The sequence below is a fragment of the Ambystoma mexicanum genome, chromosome 14 (assembly GCF_040938575.1).
Source record: "Ambystoma mexicanum isolate Mex_15411 chromosome 14, UKY_AmexF1_1, whole genome shotgun sequence".
Classification (NCBI taxonomy): Eukaryota; Metazoa; Chordata; class Amphibia; order Caudata; family Ambystomatidae; genus Ambystoma; species Ambystoma mexicanum.
The window spans coordinates 207,962,283-207,983,108 of NC_090940.1; the positions used below are offsets into that span (position 1 = coordinate 207,962,283).

Here is a 20,826-nt window from a genome sequence, read left to right on the forward strand (position 1 = left end):
ACACCGACAAAGGACCAAGTACTGGAGCAAGCCCAGGAGAATCCATCTGCAAAGGACTAGACAGTGTCTAACCCTCTCTGGAGAATCCAGAGACCCAGCCTGCCCTGCAGAAGAAGAGGGGTAGACCCGGGAGCCGAGAAGGGAGAGAGCCACTACCGAGATGGTCCTGATGGAGAAGAGCCACTCACAGATCAAAGACGGTGGCACTCCCGGCCTCCCCGAAGATCAATACATGTGGGGTGAAGAAGCCCCACTGATCAGAGGAAGACATAGTGGCCACATTTTGAAGAACGAAAAGACAAGGGGGAAACCCCAGGGCAGACCGCAGGCATGGAGGAAGACCCATGACCGTTGCAGACTGGGAAACTAGGTACGTGGATGGGCAGTGAGATGCTGTGCCCCTAGAAAGCGGTGGATTTAGCAGAAGTAATAGTGGAAGCAGTGGAAGGACCAGGGTAAGGAAGCCACTTCCCCTGGCACTGTGGTTGTCTCAGGAAGACTGGGGAGAACTGCAGTAAGGGACATTTGTATAAATGATGTATAAGAGAAGACTTGCCAGGATAGTGAACAAAGATTATCAGCGCAAGTCTGGAGTCCATACCCATAATGAATCTAGCTTCCTCAATATTCTTTATAGTCGCAGTACCTGACGGACTGGGAAGGACCGTAGAGAAACTAACTAAGGAAAGGGAATCCTCCCGCCTGGTATAAGGAACTTTGGGAACTGTGAGCTGGAGGGAGACGCTCCAGAACTTTGGGTTTGGATCTTCTTTTGTGCCCCTGATTTTTGGAACTTTATTTTCCACAAAAGCTACACAGAAACCCCCCTTTTCACCTTATTCTTAGTTTTGAGTGTGAGGGACGGAAATAGGTTTTGGAAATAGATCGGTGGACTCCTTTTGATTTTACATCCTGACAAAAACACTAGTAGTTTTGGTTGAGGTAGGGAAACCCCATCTTAGTTTTAGGGCAAGATAGGAGTTTCCCCAACCCACGTTTACTTTCAAAAAAAGTCTGTAGCAATCAAAATGCCACGCTGGTGTCCACCTCATTCTTCTGACCCCTTACAAATCTCAGTACCTAAAACCAAAATAATTGGATTTGCTTTAAATAGGGCCCCAGTGAGAACTTTAAATAACCTATTCTGCACAAAAATGGATCCGGTACTACCTCAGCTAGCCCATGTATACCCCTAGGAAGCCATTTCAGAGAGAGAGGGTGGCCCTTTGCAAAGGGACTAAGTAGCCCCACATGGGTAATACAACTACCAGAAACAAGAAAATAATATTTTGAATTAAATGAACAGGTGGACAAATCCGTCAAGTGTCAAAGTAGCATTCCAATTCAATATTGGATCAATTTTCTTTTTGAACACTTGTGGCCTCATTACACAGAATAGGCATGCCGCCTGTAGGGAAGCAGATTGCCACCATTAAGTAAACCGTACAGGGGAGGCGGCAGAAGGTCCCACTGGCAGGGAACTCTCAGCTTTCCAGAGCCTCCATTCGATATTGCTGGCAGATTGAAGTCTGAGCAACTGCAATGCAAGAGCCATTGCCATTCCCTCCTGAGTGTCGAGCTATATAGCCAGGCACCAGGAAATAGGATGGGTACTGTTCACGCTGTATACAAACTTGGCTCAGTCAGTTGCCATTTGCTAACCTATCAGTAGCGTGGTCAGCAACCTAGGTCAATCAATCGGGAGTGGATTGGAACTGACAAGCTGCAGTGTGAATTATGCATGACATCGAGTAATAGAGCTGTCCAGGCAGAAGTATGATTAAAATATTCATATGTCTGAGGTTCAGGTAGATCCTCATATGAAGGTATAAACACTGTTCTTTCATGAAATCTGCAAGTCTCTTCATACAAGCAATTAAAGTATTGAACAGTACAAATGGTGGAACCTGGCTTAGAGCACCACAACAGCAAGTTCAAACTCTAGAAAACAGGAGGGAGTGATTGGTTGGTATATACCAGACAACAGGAATACTGGCGGAGAATGTAGGAAGTGGACAGGATAGCTGCGGACTAGTCTGACTTAAGAATCAGGTTGAAGCAAATGACTAGAGCTGGTTGGGACCTGCAATCCAAAGTTCAAAGAATGAGGACACAGACACAACTATTATACATTGATGGCGATGTTAGTGTAGCATAAAGGCTGAGCAGAAACCAAGCTACAAAGCCAGAAATAAGAGTACTGGTGTATGGTAATAGAGCAGGTGAATGATTGAAGCATTAACTGTAGAGCACATGCGACAAACCACCATGAAAGAAAGGATAGTGTGTTTGCTGCGAGAGTGTGCAAAAGCCACAGAATGTGCACAGAGATCACAGCATCAGGTTGCAGAAGATAGCTCTTAAAAGGCATGTCAGCATCCCTGTGCTATGGGTACGAGAGTTAAATGATACTCTATGTTTCAAGACACTAACTAGTACCCATTCACTGGTACAGTTGGTAAAAGATAGCACACTCAAACAGAATGTCACAGAAGATAACTTATTGAAAAGTCTCATGAAGCTGGGTAGCTTGACTGTGATGAAGGTATACAAAGATAAAGTTGGAAGGAAACCTAGAGTCAATGGGGTCATTCCGAGTTTGGAGGCAGCCTCGGGTCCGGGTAGGCGGAATGGAGACTTACCGGGACATTCCGACCTATGAGGACCTGGTAAGTCCCCATGCCGAATACCATTCCCCATTCCCATTCGAGCCCCTATAGGGCTCAATGGGAATGGGGAAGGCGCTAATAACGGGCCCACAAATAGCGGGCATGTTATTTGCTCCCTGGTCCCCTAACGGGACCCGCTAAGGACGTCTGGTCTGACCAGACGTTTTCAGCGGGTCCCGTTAGGTAACCTCGGAATAGGGCAGTAAGGGGTTACCGGCACCGGCATCCTTACCGGTGCTGGTAACCCCTTACCGCCCACCTCAGAATGACGACTTGGGTGAGGAAAACTCATTCACGAGCTGTAGAAAATGGACAGTTGAATGTTGAGGAAGTGAGAAGGAAATTACAAAGCATATACGTAACCACGCTTAGACATCACAGCACACAATGCCTACACTAGATTTGGAGCAAAACCAGATTCATAAAATAACAGCCCCCTGTTCCCTCCAGCCAGGTTTGCTGTTTAGAAATCGCATGCATATATGTATTGTGACAAGGTCCCCTATTTGGCTTTTGGGGACATCCTGTGGGGTGAACAAGGGCACTGGGTGCCTCCCCATGTTAGCAGATTATGGGCCTGGGTTTGGTATGGGGAGGATCCCCTGGTCACACCTGCTTGACCCCCATCCCATTGCGGGGGATGGTCACTTGAGGCCTAAGGACATTGTTCCTTGTAATAATCAGCACTTGCTTTAGGGATTGCAATACTGAATGGGCATGAAGGCTACCCTGTTCCCCTCTAGTCATACGTAAACTATTAATTTATTCAGGAAGCTGTTACAGTTGTGGGTATGGTATCTTAAAGGAACAGGGGCAGCAGTTATGACCCTGAATGAGAGATATGATGTGGCTCCTCAGAACAACCACAGGAAATTTCAAAAGGGTGCAGTTACCATTAACAGCCAAGACTGGACATTAAGGAGAAACTTTACTGCGAACTACAGTTGGTTCTGGAGGCCCAGTGATAACTGGTGGCAGGTAGGAGGAGCAGGAACAAATAGTAGTGTTTAGGTGGTGGACGTAGGTGACAGGACCCTGAGCAAGGAATTAAATGAAGGCCCTCGCAACAATTACAGCAAAAGGAAAAAAGGGTGGGGGAAAGCCCTTACACCTGGGACTGAGCGACACGCCTGAGTGGACGCACAAATAAGGATGCAGGACACTCTTAAATACTTGACAGAAAATTGATGAGCAACTTTACTACTGTCTACCGCTGGTGATGGAGAATCAACAACTGCTGGCGGCAAAGTTATTTCTTTGAGACTGTAATTGACAAGGGGGTTCTCCTGCCATTATGAGCTTAAAGGGAAAGGCACTGAAATTTGTGTTTTGCCTTTTGTGTACCTCATTTGACAAGACCTGCATATGCTTGAAGTTGGTAACAGATCTCTGCTGGAGCAAAGGGATTGTCAGCAGCCAAACAGAACGTGATTAAAATACACAGACTCAATAAAGTGTACTTAGCCACAAGGAAACAACATTCTTTAACAATACTTAGAAATGTGGGAACCACAAAAGTGGTGCTCCATGACGTTCAGGGAAACTCAGTGATTAACACCATGCAAGGAATCTGTAACCAAATGAGTCAGACTGGAAATGACATCATATAGCAAATAGTTGAGAGCCTGCAATGAAACCCAAGGCTGGAAATAGCATAAAGTGAAAGGCCTGCAAGCACAGTGTCAAACTGGATCCATGGAGCCTGCAAGTAAAGTTTCAGGCTGGAATTGGAATTAAATATCAATGAGCGTTCAAACACACTTTAGGTTCAAAATGGCTTCAAACAAAAGAGCACTTGCAAGCAAGCACGAGGCTGAAAGGAGATAAACCGTAGGCTAAGCTTCGGCTAGAATCGCAGAACCTGCGATTAACATCTTCATGTTGGAAATGGCATTAAGTACCAAATAGCAGAAAACCTTCAAACACGATCCGTGCTGGAAAAGACATAAACTAGTGGTGTTCAAACGTTTTTATGCAGGGTCCCCCTTTAGAAAATATGTTTGCAGAGCCCCCAAAGGTCAGAAGTGTTCATATTTTGTATTAAAATAGTGATTGTGCTCCATTTGTACAGAGGCCTGTGCCCCCCCCCCCTGCCCTAGACATCCTTTGGGTCCCCTAGGAGGGGCAGAACCAGAGAACCTGCAATTAAAGCTACTGGCTAGAAAGGAGGGAGTTCACCTCCCTTCGTGATCACTAATGAACTGGAACAAGCAAACCAACATTGACACAAACGTTCTAAATCAAGCTCAAAGAAGTGTACCTTAGTCAGAACAGCACAGCACTGTGGCTGGGACCTCGAGGTCAGGGCTTCTCTGCTGAAATCAGGTCCTAGCTGTCAATAGTTTGTGTTGGTAGCTTGCCGTCACTATGTGTCACCTGTTTCTGGACAGGGGCTGCAAAACACTCAGTTCTGTTAAGATCACAGACTAATATGGGCTTGTTTTATGGGGCCCTATTGTTTTTGAAACATTGAGCTTAGTTACAGATGGATTTTTTTGATGTTGGAGCAGCAGATTGGCATCAGGGTAATACTCAGCAAGGATGGAGAATGGCTGAGATTTTGGTCTGGCAGAGGCACTGCTTCAGTGAAGGTGGGGCCAGATGAGATACTGGTGAGCGTCACCAACAGAAATTGGTGAAAATGGTAGTAAGTGTGAAGAGGAACAAACATGGAGCGGAGGGGGGTACGTGGTAAGCAGGGTAGCCAAGTCTTGCAGTTCCAGGTCTCTAGCTTTACCAGGTGCAGGCCATCTATGTTTATTTCAGTAGGTGGGAACATCTGTGACCTGCACTGGTGGGCTAGTCTCTCCTTGATTGGGTAAGTTAGTTCAGTCTTGAATTCCTCAGGCAGACTTCCTACATCAAGAAGATTTTACAAGTCCCAAACTGTGTCTTCAGTTCATGCTCCTTTATTTGATTATGAATAACTGGATCACAGTTGAGTTGAAAGTAAATGCCCCAGCTTGCAATCACAGGGCTGCATCGATTCAACCATTCTAGTGCTCATGCAGTTAATAGTGGTTGCCACATCTAACTTTTTGTGAGATTCCACACAGGCGAACTGTAAGCTTGTCGTTTCATTGATGACTTCCCAGCCACACTGCATAGATCTATTCCTGACTTGCGTTGCCTCCAGAAATCCCAGCCATCCGATCCATGACCGTGTATGGCCACAATCACATTGCAGGCATGTTTCCCATACGAGTGATGTCTGGCTGAAGACCTCACTGCTCTATTTTAGAAAGTGACAAGCTGCTGCCAATCAGGTTGGGCTCTTTATAAAGCCAGCCAGGCCAGGTTGTTCACCTTCCCATGGAAAAATTGCCTGCTTTGTATGCCCCCACCCTTTGGTCCTGGGGTTCCTGGGCCACATATGAATGGATTGTATCCCTGAAAGTCTCTAGGTACCAAAACACTGGTGAACATCCTGAGATTCTGCCTCAGAACTGCAGGTTAGAACTTCTGTCGTAGAGCCACCTCTATGCTCTGCTGGCTGGCTGGCCTAGTTCTGGAGGGATTCTGGGAGGTAACCTACAGGTTTTCGCAAGACCCATACACTGGGAATGGCCCACAGAGGTCATCTTCACTGTGGCATGACAGAGACCCTAATAAATGAGATGTTTGTGAAAGGGCAATAGTATATAATAAGGGGCATGTTGTTTAAATTAGAACATTGTACATTTGTAAGCTTTATTTACTCAAGAAGTGACAAACCAAATTTGTCATGTTCATATTTGTGGATAATTGCAGGTTCTGTGGTTATGTTGCTTATCAGTTGGTTGCATACTTTTTAAAACCTCATTTACAGCAGGGTACCACCTATTCTAACTGAGCATTTGAACTTTTGTCATATCACACTTGTAAGGTGCAAAGGGGCAAAAAAAGAAATAGTCCAGTCTTAATTCTCAAATTGTCTTCTTCTTGGAAATGGTTAGATTTGGATGGATTTGGTCAACTGAGTTATCAAGACAGTACATCCTATCATGATGATGACCGCATATCGTACGACTCAAGATCACCATCCGAGGGTAGGAGTGCCGGGCGACGTAAATCGGCAGAAAAGGAGACATGCTCAGCCGATTGCCTCGGCCGACAAGCTACAGAAGGGAGCCTGCAGATGGAGACCGTCTTCAGCAATCAGGGCTATGACCAAAACGATGCCACGGACAGCTCATCACCGTGGAGCCCAGAGGTAGGTTCTTTCTGTTCTTAAGAGATGATTTGCAGAGCAAATGGTGGCCGCTTTCCATGTGAAGATCAACTATTACTGAAAACAGTCCCAAAATCATAAGAAATAGAAAGATGTATGCAGACATTAATTGCATATACTAAATAAGATTTACAAACATATACAAGACAATTTCCAGAGTTACAAGCATGCATATAAATAACACCCAAACTATTAAAGGCTCTGGATTTATCGTCCATCCACATGCATCAGCTTATGCAACATAATTTGATACATTGCTTTTTAAAGCATATGCAAATAATTATTTTTTGAGTTGGTGACGTAAAGTACATTTTTATACTACCTGGTCCCCTATCACTTGGAAGTATATCATGTAGCAGATTTTAAATCCTTTCAGATAAAGTACATTCCCAAGAAGCATGTACCAACGTTTAAATCCCCTTGCAGGTGCTACACCCATTGCCAAGGCCCAGGCTCTCTCCATGTGCCTGGCAGCTTCCAAATTGTGTTGGGGAACGAAATTAAGATTTGATAAGCGGGAACTAAAAGCAGCTCCTGGGTATCCAGCATGAACCAGTGACCAAGAGCTACCACTGTTTGAACCAGGATCTAGTACACAGAGTTCTCAAAATCTCACTTCCACTTAAGATACAAACACATCACTTTGTACATTATGTATGCCCCCTTTTGCTGTAAATGTTGTATAGATGTCTCCTAATGCTTATTTATAGAGTCACAAATGTACAGTGTTAAATCCACAAATGTGTGTTTGTTCGGTATTAGTTGGCCCGGGGAGCTAAAGGTAGCTCTTGGTATCTGTAGGTGTCAAGCTAACCAGGCTCTTGTAGGCCAGATGCAGGCGCTAAAATGGCTCCGAGCTCCCCTTAATTATGATCTTTGTGTGTGCCTCCAGAAACATCCTCACCAACAACTCCCAACAGCACATGGTTGACCTGCTGGAGTTGTGTGACAGTTGTTGTGAGCACACGCGATTCCGGTGGGTTGGTGAATAATTAGTAAAAAGCAATAACAGAACCAACAGCAGCACGAGGCTTCGATGCAAATGAACCCGGTTATAATGTATTACCTTATTCTTTGCTTTTTATATAGCAGCCATTGTACATAGTTATCTGCTAACCTTATGTCTCTTCACGTTGCATTAGTTCCATTCCATCCAGAACTGAATACTATCTCCCCATCCAACCTAGAATTGTTAATCTTTGTGGGTGAAACGTTTGGGTGGACGAGTTGGAGATAAGGCATTGAAGGGAGAGACTGCAGTCACACCATGTGTCCTACTACTGAAATAAATCCCACCTTTTACTCTTCCATTGGCTTCGAGTGCTGTCATTTTACTGGCGACAAGCCTGTCCTCACTGACTACGTCGGGGAAAGGACATGAGGGCAGAGTAACCCACATCCACAGTATTTGCCTTGGAGCCTTGGGCCTACATTGAGCGGAAGACAAACGTCATTTGACTGATCCCCCGTTGCTGGTGTTTTTTTCACTCTGCACATTGCAGATTTGTCACCCCGTTTTCATACAGTATATTCGTCCATCAAGATCACCTTCAAGGAGTCTGCATCATCAATGGGGGTGTGTGCATTAGGTGGATCCAACACTTTTGGATTTCTTGGGTGTGCCAGAGATGGAGACTCACAGCAGGCTGGTGCACCGCAGAGGCTCACAGCGAGCCGGTTGGCTTCCCTCCGAGTAATGCAGAGCGGCTTTCATTCACCTATTCAGTGGAAGCCCTTGATACATCACCACACAGAAGGATGCCTGCTGATGTGTTCCTAAATGTTGTCAAGGAATACTGCACTGTAGCATAGAGTAAAGGCCCACAGAACGTGACTCTACGTGCCACCATCTTGTTTGTTGGAGACGTTGTCTCGACAACCCACGTTTCCACCATCAGATCGGAATACTCACACAAGACTTGATGCGATGAGTGCTTTTATTGAGCTTCCATCAGTAACGACCCCCAGCCAGGGGAATCAATCTCAACTACTGCCAGGTAGAACATGGAACCTACATGTGCTGAGAATCCACATTCCACATGGATGATAATAGAACACTATGACACATACAATGCACTCAAGAACTATATACAGATAAAGCCTCTCAAACACAGACTTACCTGGGGACGCTTGGCCTTCACTTTTCTGTTCCCAGGTGTGCAGCAGTGACTCATGCCCCCTCGATGGCGGTTGCCCGGATTGCTGGCCGACACCATGTTTGTCCAGTGCCTCACGGATGTCACGTTGTTCGCCACGTGTCCATGCACGCCACTTCAGGCTTTGCCAGGCAACCAGACCCAACAACCTTGTTATGGCGCCAGGGCTTAAAAGAACTGTAAGCGCCTAGCTTGGCGCATCTCAACTTTCTTGTTGTCCATGCTCCATCCTTTTCTCCTGCTCTGTTCACCCGCTCTGGGTGCTTCCTTGCCCTGACTTCTCGTCTGGCCTTTCCTACCCCATGCTCTCTTGTGGCCTCCTCTCCCTGCCATTTTCATTGCTTCATGCCCTCTGTCTACTACCTGGTGTGTTGGTCCTTGCTCTCCTGTGCTTTCTGTGTCTCTTCCACCATGGTGGCCTCGGATCGTTCAGATCCAGAGCCTTCCCCGCATCCGCAGCAGAGTCTTGCGACTGGGCATTCCAAGACCAAGGGCGCTATCCCTAAGTCAGGTTTACACGTTGAAGTTCAGAAATCCGATGCTACGACGGTCCCGAAGGCTGCGGTAGGCCCAAAAATCACGACTAGGCCTCAAGGCGAAAAACCGACCGCTAGGCCCTCTAATGCCGCGGAAGGCAGTAAGTCTACCGATAGACCTTCAGGCCCTCTAACTCACGCCGATTTGGTGGTAATCGAAGACAGCATCACGACAATTACTTCGGCAGTTGGGCTTATTCCTGTTACGCAGAAAAACATAGGGCAGGCCGCGGACAAATCTTTAGATACGTCGGGGTACCCCGATTCTCACGATACCTATGAGGACAGTCAAGAGCCTCTTTCCAACACCCTGAGAGACAATTTTTGGCGCCAAAGGGCGGAAGACGACACTTTTCCACCCGTAGACCCTTCTGGGTCCTCTAAATGGACAAGAGAGAAATTTGAAGGGTGTATGGACCGTCTTGAGAGAATGATCAACTTTTCTGACCATCCTTCCCCGAAAAGATCTCGTGGTGAGCCTACTCTTCAATCTGCTTCACTTTTCCAAGAGGATCAGCCTCTGTCCCCGTCCATCATGAAGACATCGTCCAAATGGATACTTATAGGGACATCTACAGTGAGGATGAAGAACATTCCTTCCTACAGAATTACGATGAGGACCAGGCGGATGCCACGGACAACTGGGAAGAAACCCAGCAAGTGGGGACGGACCCATGGATGCTTCCACATCAAGATCAGGACACTGATGTATTGTGCCTGGATCCACCCCGGCTCGCCAGGCCTCGCCTGTAGACGACCAATAGGCCTTCAATACCATGCTAAAGAAGGCAGCTGAGCATTTTCAAATCTCTACTACGCAAGAGGCAGTGCCTGAGCTGGACTCTGCAGAGGATATTCTTAAGGAAAAACCTCCCTCTAGCTAGGCCATTCCCCTCCTTAATTCTATTAAAAGAAGACTCCCTAGTGTCACCAGCTCAAACCCGGTGCAGTGAATCCGAAAGTTGAAAAGTTATTTCGGCCAGCTCCTTCGGACTCTAAATACATAAAAGGGCATGCCACCCCAGATTCTCTGGTAGTGACTACTACCCGTAAACACGCAGGAGTACCCCTCGCTACAGGGGTGCACCTCCAGATAGAGAGTCCAAAAGGGTATATGCCCTAGGTAAACGGGTTACCTCGGCTGCCGAATATACTATGCGCATAGCGAATAACACTACGCTACTGGCAAGTAATGCTGACGCTCAATGGAACCTAGTACAAGAAGGTCTCCAAGAGGTCCCAGAGCCCATCAGGTCCAAGATGCTCACTATTGTGGCCTAAGGCAGACAAGTGAACCAGAATGTAATTAAGAGCACTCTGGACATGGCTGAAACAGCAGGAAGATCTCTGGCCCAAGGAACCTTACTTAAACGGCACGCTTGGCTTCGTACCTCAGGGTTTAAGCCTGAAACGAAGGCCTCTCTCATCAATAAACCAATTGAAGAAGCTAACCTCTTCGGAAAGGCGGTCAATGAGGCCCTAGAAACAGCCAAAAAAGAGCATGAGACTCTTAAGTCCCTGCAACAAATCACTCAAATACCTTCCCCCCAGAGAGGAAATAATTCTCGGCGGTCCTTTCGAGGGCAGTCCCGTGCAAGTCAGAACAACTATGGCACAGGAAACTTTAATACTGGACAAACATCTGGAAGTCCCCCATACTACCCATCAAGGGGTCAGTGATGTGGCAAAGCCAGAGGTAGAGGCCCCAACCCTAAATAAGCCACAGCCTCCGGTCAGAAATTACCATCAGATCCAGGTCCCCTCCCATGTCACGCTGGTCGGGGGGTGCTTAACATCTTTCCTTTCAGCATGGGAAGGGAAAACTTCAGACCAGTGGGTCATAAAGATGGTTGCTCACGGGTACTGCATGGAATTCGCCCGACCTCCACAATTCAGACCACCGCGCCTTTCACCAGAACATCTGGAGATCCTGAATCAAGAGTTGGATGCACTGCTGGGAAAGGACGCCATAGAAGCCGTCCCTATTCTTCAGGTAAACAAGGGTATTTATTCAGTGTACTTCCTTGTATCCAAAAAGGAACTCACCATGCGCCCTGTTCTAGACCTGCGCTCAGCGAACAAGTTCATAAAACCTCAAACATTTCACATGGTAACGCTACAGGAAGTGATGCCACTGTTGAAACAGGGGGACTACATGGCAACATTGGACATGAAAGATGCATACTTTCATATTTCAATGTTGCCAGCGATAGAGGACAGGCATTACCAATTCAAGGTACTCCCCTTCGGCATCGCCTCAGCGCCAAGGGTGTTTACGAAGGTCCTGGCAGTAGCTGCAGCACACCTCCGCAGGGTATCCGTCCAGGTTTACCCTTACCTCGACGACTGGCTCATAACAGGGGACTCGTACAACACATGTTTTTTTAACACACAAAAGACCGTAGATCTTCTGTTCAGTCTGTTCTCTAGCAACGAGAAAAAATCCAGTCTAGTGCCCAGTCAAGTAAAACAATTTCTGGGAGCTCTAATCCAGACGAAAGACAGCCTCGTCTGCCCCTGCAATGAGAGAGTTTCGAACATGCTTTTTCAGATCCCTCAATATGTAGCCAGTTGGGAGGTGACTGTGCGCAAAGCCATGCATTTGCTAGGAATGATGGCGTCATGCATATACTTGGTTCCCCACGTCCGGCTGCGCGTGCGCCCCATGCAAGAGTGGCTCAACAGCCAGTGATGTCAGGCCAGCGGACAATGGGAAGATCTGGTAGTTGTCTTGCCATCCCTCGTTCTGTCTCTGTAGTGGTGGTCGAGGGAAAACCTCTTGAAGGGGAAAACTTTCACCACCCCTGCAGTAGAAGCCTCTCTCTCGACAGACGCATCTCTCCTCAAATCTGGTGGGCTCACCTGCTTCAGCAGACGGCACATGGAGTGTGGTCCCCTCAAGTAGTATCCAACCATATAAATTTACTGGAGCTATTAGCGGTGTTCAAGGCATTAAAGGCCTTTCAGATGCAATTACAAGGGAAGACAGTGCTGATTCTAACGGACAGCACTACAGCCATGTATTACCTGAAGAAACAGGGGGGCACTCACTCTCCAGGGCTATCCAAGCTGTCCAAAAACATTTGGATGTGGGCTCGCAAACGCAAGATGTTTCTGTTGTCCCAACATTTTCCAGGGGAGCTCAATCTTCTGGCAGATGTACTCAGCAGAGATTTCCCTTTGCCCATAGAATACGAATGGCGTCTGCACAAAAACATCGTGTCCAACGTCTTTGCAGAATGGGGCTTCCCAGAGATCGATCTGTTCACAACTCAGGAGAATGCCCAATGCCTAGACTACACCTATAGGTACCCCCAGAACCGCTTCAAGGGGAACGGTCTCTGGATAACATGGTCAGGGAAATTTGTCTACGCTTTTCCCCCCCGACTCGCCTCCTCAACAAGATAGTGCACAAGATGCACCAGGAACCAGTTACCATGATACTGGTGGCCTCCATGTGGGCCCGCCAACCCTGGTTCGCTCACCTGATGGAAATGTCCGTCTCCCCACCAATAAAACTACCCTACCTATACAACATGTTGTCTCAGAACAGGAGGCAGACCCTACACCATGGGTGCACAACATACGGCCCGCGGGCCAGTTGCGGCCCGCCATGCTGTTTTGTCCGGCCCGCGAGGCATAAACACATTTACCTAACGGAAGGCGGCCAGCAAGCAGCATCGGCCGCCCTCCATTAGGAAAGTCTTTGTTGTCTTCTGGGCCGGACAAAACACTGGCCGTCATTGGCTCAGCACACACGCACCACGTTGCTCCTACGAGCCACGTAGTGCATGTGTGCTGCACCAATGGAGGGCCAGCACTACGGCTGGCGTGGCCAGTAAAGCTTGATGCCGGAAGGCATTTCAGCCTTGCTGGCCACGCCAGCCATAGTACCACTCACCTCGCCAGCGTTCCAGCTTACCTGCCTTCCAGCACGTCCAGTAAGTGGTCTGTTTGTTTGTGTTTGTGTGTCGGGTCTGTTCTGCTGTATGTTTGTGTTGTGTATGTTGAGGGGGGGGGGTGTCGGATGTGTATGAATGTTTGTTTTTGAGTGTTTGTGTTGTGTATGTTGAGTTGGGGGGTGGGGGTGTGTCGGATGTGTATGCATGTTTGTTTTTGAGTGTTTGTGTTGTGTATGTTGAGATGGGGGTTGGGGGGGTCGGATGTGTATGCATGTTTGTTTTTGAGTGTTTGTGTTGTGTATGTTGAGTTGGGGGGGTGGGGGGGTGTCGGATGTGAATGAATGTTTGTTTTTGAGTGTTTGTGTTGTGTATGTTGAGAAGGGGGGGTGTTGGATGTGTATGAATGTTTGTTTTTGAGTGTTTGTGTTGTGTATGTTGAGATGGGGGTGTGGGGGGGGTGTCGGATGTGTATGAATGTTTGTTTTTGAGTGTTTGTGTTGTGTATGTTGAGATGGGGGTTGTCGGATGTGTATGAATGTTTGTTTTTGAGTGTTTGTGTTGTGTATGTTGAGATGGGGGGGTGGGGGGCCGTCGGATGTGTATGAATGTTTGTTTTTGAGTGTTTGTGTTGCGTATGTTGAGATGGGGGGTGTCAGATGTGTATGAATGTTTGTTTTTGAGTGTTTGTGTTGTGTATGTTGAGATGGGGGGTGTCGGATGTGTATGAATGTTTGTTTTTGAGTGTTTGTGTTGTGTATGTTGAGATGGGGGGATGGGGGGTGTCGGATGTGTATGAATGTTTGTTTTTGAGTGTTTGTGTTGTGTATGTTGAGATGGGTGGGTGGGGGGTATTGGGTCTGTATGGGTGCATGCTTGAGAATGTGTGTGCTGAGTTGGGGGGTGGGGGTTTGGGTCTGTATGGGTGCATGCTTGAGAGTGTGTGTGCTGAGTTGAGGGGTGGGGGGTTTGGGTCTGTATGGGTGCATGCTTGAGGGTGTGTGTGCTGAGTTGGGGGGTGGGGGGTTCTGGTCTGTATGGGTGCATGCTTGAGAGTGTGTGTGCTGAGTTGGGGGGTGGGGGGTTCGGGTCTGTATGGGTGCATGCTTGAGAGTGTGTGTGCTGGGTTGGGGGGTTGGGGGTTCGGGTCTGTATGGGTGCATGCTTGAGAGTGTGTGTGCTGAGTTGGGGGGTGGGGGGTTTGGGTGTGTTTGGGGCATAGTGTTTGATTGGGGGGTGAGGGACATAGGGCATAGTGTTTGGTTGGGGGTGAGGGGGCCATGGGGCATAGTATTTGGTTGGGGGTGGGAGCCATGGGGCATAATGTTTGGTTGGGGGTGCGGGGCCCATGGGGCATAGTGTTTGGTTGGGGGTGAGGGGGCCATGGGGCATAGTGTTTGGTTGGGGGTGGGAGCCATGGGGCATAGTGTTTGGTTGGGGGTGAGGGGGCCATGGGGCATAGTGTTTGGTTGGGGTGGGATCCATGGGGCATAGTGTTTGGTTGGGGGTGGGGACATGGGCATGCGGCATAGTGTTTGGTTGGGGATGAGGGGGCCAATGGGCATGGTGTTTGGTTGGGGGTGAGGGGGCCATGGGGCATGGTGTTTGGTTGGGGGTGGGGGGCCATGGGGCATAGTGTTTGGTTGGGGGTGGGAGCCATGGGCATGGGGCGTAGTGTTTGGTTGGGGGTGAGGGGGCCATGGGGCATAGTGTTTGGTTGGGGGAGGGAGCCATGGGGCATAGTGTTTGGTTGGGGGTGAGGGGGCCATGGGGCATAGTGTTTGGTTGGGGGTGAGGGAGCCATGGGGCATAGTGTTTGGTTGGGGGTGGGAGCCATGGGGCATAGTGTTTGGTTGGGGGTGCAGGGCCCATGGGGCATAGTGTTTGGTTGGGAGTGAGGGGGCCATGGTGCATAGTGTTTGGTTGGGGGTGGGGGACATGGGCATGGGGTATAGTGTTTGGTTGGGGGTGCAGGGCCCATGGGGCATAGTGTTTGGTTGGGGGTAAGGGAGCCATGGGGCATAGTGTTTGGTTGGGGGTGGGAGCCATGGGGCATAGTGTTTGGTTGGGGGTGAGGGGGCCATGGGGCATAGTGTTTGGTTGGGGGTGGGAGCTATGGGCATGGGGCATAGTGTTTGGTTGGGGGTGAGGGGGCCATGGGGCGTAGTGTTTGGTTGGGGGTGGGGGATATGGGCATGGGGCATATTGTTTGGTTGGGGGTGAGGGACATGGGGCATAGTGTTTGGTTGGAGGTGAGGGGGCCATGGGGCATAGTGTTTGGTTGGGGGTGAGGGGGCCATGGGGCATAGTGTTTGGTTGGGGGTGGGAGACATTGGCATGGGGCATAGTGTTTGGTTGGGGGTGAAGGGGCCATGGGGCATAGTGTTTGGTTGGGGGTGGGAGCCATGGGGCATAGTGTTTGGTTGGGGGTGAGGAGGCCATGGGGCATAGTGTTTGGTTGGGGGTGAGGGGGCCATGGGACATAGTGTTTGGTTGGGGGTGGGAGCCATGGGGCATAGTGTTTGGTTGGGGGTGAGGGACATGGGGCATAGTGTTTGGTTGGGGGTGAGGGGGCCATGGGGCATAGTGTTTGGTTGGGGGTGGGAGCCATGGGGCATAGTGTTTGGTTGGGGGGTGAGGGGGCCATAGGGCATAGTGTTTGGTTGGGGGTGGGAGCCATGGGGCATAGTGTTGCACTCCAAGAGTGAACCCAATAATAAAGCTAAAACAGGCACAGTTAGGAGATGTACGTCCTTTGCTTTTTTGAGGAAACCTGACTCAACGAAGGCCATACTCCTCTTGGGCAACCCAAACAGCAAACTATAGCAGTCCAAAATAACGTAATGTCCAATCATAGGTCAATAAAATATATATAATTTAATTAAACAGACGATATACAATAACTAAATCGAAATAAATTATAACAATGGAAAATGTGTAGTACAAAATGTACGTTTGAAATGCAATAAAAATCGTTACCCCTCAAAAACATATTCTTTTTCCATGTGTTTAATACAAATTGGGGGTTGAAAAAGCCTCCTGCCACGCCCCGCCTACCGCCCCGCCCACATTTACTTTTAGTCCCAATATAGCCCTCATGTAAGGTACTTTCGGCCCTGTGTCAAAATTAGTAGTGCACCCCTGCCCTACACCCATGCCCACAAACTCTGAATTTAGCAGCGTGGCTCCTGAGGTCATAGAGTTTGGACATCTCCAGCTCCCTCAGAGGTGCATGGACATACTCAGGGAAGCTAGAAAACCTAACACACGTTATTGCTATGCCAGCAAATGGAAACGTTTTGTCATCTGGTGTAATTCTAAGGGCGTCAATCCTATCGTTTGGTCACCCACACACATTGTGCTGTACCTAACTCATCTGTTAGACACTGGGTTGGTCTTCAATTCCCTAACGGTTCATCTGGCTGCTCCCTCAGCCTACACCACATCCCAACAAAAGGTGTTATGGTGGAAGATACCGGTGATTAAGGCCTTTATGGAAGGCATTAAGCGAATTTATCCTCCCATTTCTCACCCAGCTCCTGGGTGAGACCTAAATGTGGTTTTGACCAGGCTCTTGGGAGCTCCCTTTGAGCCAATGCATAAAGCGAGTTTAAAAGACCTGACTTATAAAACGGCCTTCCTAGTGGCTATCACTTCTATTAGAAGGGTTAGAGAGCTACAGGCACTTTCTGTTCTAGGCCCCTTTGTAACAGTCCTCAGGGATAAGGTAGTTCTGCGCACTCACCCCAGATTTGCACCTAAATTCATCTCGAAGTTCCATGTGACCCAATCGATTGAACTACCTACCTTTTTCCAGAATCCCACTAGCATGGCCGAAAGAAACCTACACACACTAGATGTGCGCAGGGCAATCATGTTCTACCTGGAAAGAACTAAACCACTGAGGAAAACAACCAATTTTTCATTTCAGTGGCAACTGGTAGAGAAGGGGATCCTGTCCTTAAATCAGCTATCTCTAGGTGGATTGTCAAATGCATCACACTATGTTACACTCTTGCTAAGAGAGAACGGCCCTTCAAGCCTAGAGCACATTCTACTCTAGGCACTTGGGCATCCGTAGCATTCATTGCAAATGTTCCACTTGAGTCCATTTGCAAAGCGGCAACCTGGAGTTCTGTACACACCTTTACAAAACACTATTGCCTAGACACTCATTCTAGGTCTGATTCTCAGGTGGGACAAGCAGTACTAAGACATCTTTTCTCTACTGTTCATTCTCACAACCCACCTCCAACTCTGGGTACTGCTTGCTAGTCTATGCACAGCATGTGATTCTAACAGATTAACAAGCATCAGAAGACATGCATTACTTACTGTAATAGCATTTTTGATGATTGTATCTGCTTAGATTCACATGCGCCCTCCCTACCTACCCGCTCGTGGTGGAAGGAACATAGACTTCTTACTACTTCTCTCTTCTTCATGTACTCACTCACTATAGCCTTGGGCTCCCTCATGGCAAAAAAAATACAATCGGAGGGACCTTGGTGCGTGAGGGATTTTGGGTACACTACAAGTGACGATAGGGATAGTGTTACAGACACGCCTATGCTGAAGTCCCCTTTCGGTCCCTGAAAGACAAGATGCAACACTCCGCGGTTACCCCTGGATGTTGGACCATATGCGCAGCATGTGAATCTAAGCAGATACCATCATCAGAAATGCTATTACAGTAAGTAATACATGTTTTACTGCAGAGTATACTACATTTTGCATTTCTATATTTGCGTGTCTGCTGTGTATGAATGTGATATGACTGTTGTGTATGAGTGGTTATGAGCTTGATTCACAAATGTGGAAAATCGCATTGAAAACGCTTTGTGAATCAGGCCCTTCTGTGTTTAATTTGCCCAGAAACTGACCCCTAAATGTGACCTGCTCATTTTTTTATAAATCCCTTTTGCAAACTGGTGTACCACACCCCTGTACCCCACCTCAGAGAAACCTCAAAGGCAGGGTCCTCCTTCATCTGGCGACGCTTCACGCCCGCTCAGCCAACAAACACTCTGCTGACATCTACCTCCTTCTTGAAGACATTGACCTCAACATTCCTCCCTCTTACCGAGACATGGTTCAGTGCCAGCTCAGTCACAGCTTTTGACTCCCTCCTCCCTGATGGTACCAAAATCACCAAGCCTCGACCTCACTGCACTGGCGGTGGGGGGGGGTTCCCTTAATCTTCCCTGAGTGGGTTCCTACCTCCACCTTACCCACCCAGCTCTGCTCTTCCTTTTAGAGTCTGGTTTGCAAGTTGGTCATCTCTCCCATCTCCAGCATGACCCTTGCTACCATTTACCATTATCCCTTCTTGGTCAACCCTTTCAGCTGGTCACACTCTGGACACCCTCATATACTGACCTCTCTCTCTCCCCCACCCCCTCTAGTCACCCTTCTTTCCTGGTCAGACTATTCTCTCCTCTCCTCCCACCTGGTTCCATTTGGACCACTGACCGCCCCCCTGCCCCAAATTCCCGCCAACCTCATTCACTAACACCCGCCCAATGAAACGAGTGTCAGCTGCTGCCTTACCTTCACCCACCCTCTTCCTTCGACTCTTCCTCTGACTCTGCACGCAGCAACCTCCACCTGTCCTTCACTAATACTCTTGACATCCTTGCCCCAGTCATGACGATCCCCCTGAAACCTGCCTTCAAGCTTAACACCTGGTACTACTCTGAACATGCGGCCCTGAAACGAAAGTGCAGGTCGGCGGAGTGGAAGTGGCATACCTCAGGCTCATCCTCTGACAAACTGGCCTGCCGCTTGCTCCAAAGGCAATACAGACTCTACAGCCGTGCCAAGAAAAGAGCCCACATACAGGCTTGGGTTTCCTCTGCATCCAACAATATAGCTGAACTCTTCAAGATCTGCAAGGAACTAGCCAACCCTTCAGCAGTTTCCTTCCTTCTCCTCTTCTATTTCCCAGGCCCTCTGTACCGCCCTGGCCACACACTTCGCCACTAAAACCCAGGACATCCTGAACACCCTTGCTTCTCATCCTACCAACCCACCCCAAACCCTCATGCCTCCCTTGGCCCCTCACCCACCTCCTTCAACTCTGTGTGAGAAACCTCAAGGTGTCTCCCAATCTAGTCCCTGGGAATCCAGGTGGCCAGGACACGATAATCACTATTGGATCCAGTTCCTGTGGGTGGACCAGTGCAGGAGGATCACCTGGATGGTGGGAGGAGGTCCTCAGGGAGTGGAACGGGAACACCAACGGGTAAGATGCAGTATTCCCCTTCTGTCAACCCCTTTTACCCTTCCTACTATACAGGACATTCAACCTCTTTACCCGGCTCCCTTTTCTAACACAAACACTTTTGCACACCACAAAAGACGACGGACAAACACCCAAGCTGTCTACCAGACTTGTCCCAACACAAGCGTCAGGCAATTGACTGGAATTACACACACCTGAAGGCCCTTTCCCTTCCCCACTGGGATAAAAGGTGGAGCACAACAGCACAGTACGAGCAAGGCAAAACGCACAACGCGAGGGTTAACTCAGCATGGCAGGTCAAGAGGAGGAGAAAGACGGCGTGAAGCGATAGGGTGACAAGGAGAGAAGCAACCTTGCCCTTTCCGAGCCAGGCCTGTGAAACCTCCTCAAAAGGAAGCATAAGACCGTGAACAATAGTCAGCGTGTGTTGTAGCAGATGTCAGCGGAATGCAAGACCATCCTCCACTGATAACCAAGCCGGGGAGAGACACAGAGGTACCAACCTTGACTCCAGAGAAAAGAAAACTGAACGGTTCATCACAACTGGTGAATCGAGGGGAGAACCGATAAGAAACGGAACTGTGTTGAACGAAAAGTAGCAAGTGGCTAATTGAACTTTGAGCTAACAAAGAACTGTTATTATTTAAAGGGGAAAACCAACAGCAGAGGAGTCTGGCACCATGTGGGTGCTCACTCAAACTCTGGGCGATTACCCGAAGGTAGAAACTACCTGAACCAGAAGGCCTTGGCAAAGGCACGAAAGGGGTCAAAGTGGTCATACAGGAGTCTTGTAAAATCCTCTGTACAGTTGAAAGTCTTTGATCAACAGATGATTGTGAAGTTAAGGGAAGTCAATCCTGCATCATAAAAGTTGAAGCAAGTAAATGTTGAATGGGTGCAACTCACAAGATTTGCAGGAGTGAACCCGAACGAGGGAAGCCGACAAAATGGGGCGAGGTCTGCAGTCCTGAAAACAGTGTGTTGACAAGTGTGAACACGGCAGAAGGATGTTTGCCCTAAACTGTTTCAAAGACATTTAATTTAGTGAATATCACTGGCGAACTGGTGTTAAACCCGACGAAGGGAAGCAAACATTTAGCGAGGTCTGAGCC

General features: G+C 48.4%; 1 protein-coding gene across 6 annotated transcripts in view; it reads left to right on the forward strand.

Annotated features, from left to right (window-relative positions):
* SYT16 (synaptotagmin 16) overlaps positions 1 to 20,826 on the forward strand; it is a 695,358-nt gene that overhangs the window by 557,761 nt on the left and 116,771 nt on the right. For all 6 annotated transcript variants that reach the window (XM_069638935.1, XM_069638933.1, XM_069638936.1 and 3 more), the window contains one exon: positions 6,605 to 6,861. In XM_069638935.1, coding sequence (XP_069495036.1) covers positions 6,605 to 6,861 — 257 coding nt within the window. The remainder of the gene's footprint in view (positions 1 to 6,604; positions 6,862 to 20,826) is intronic.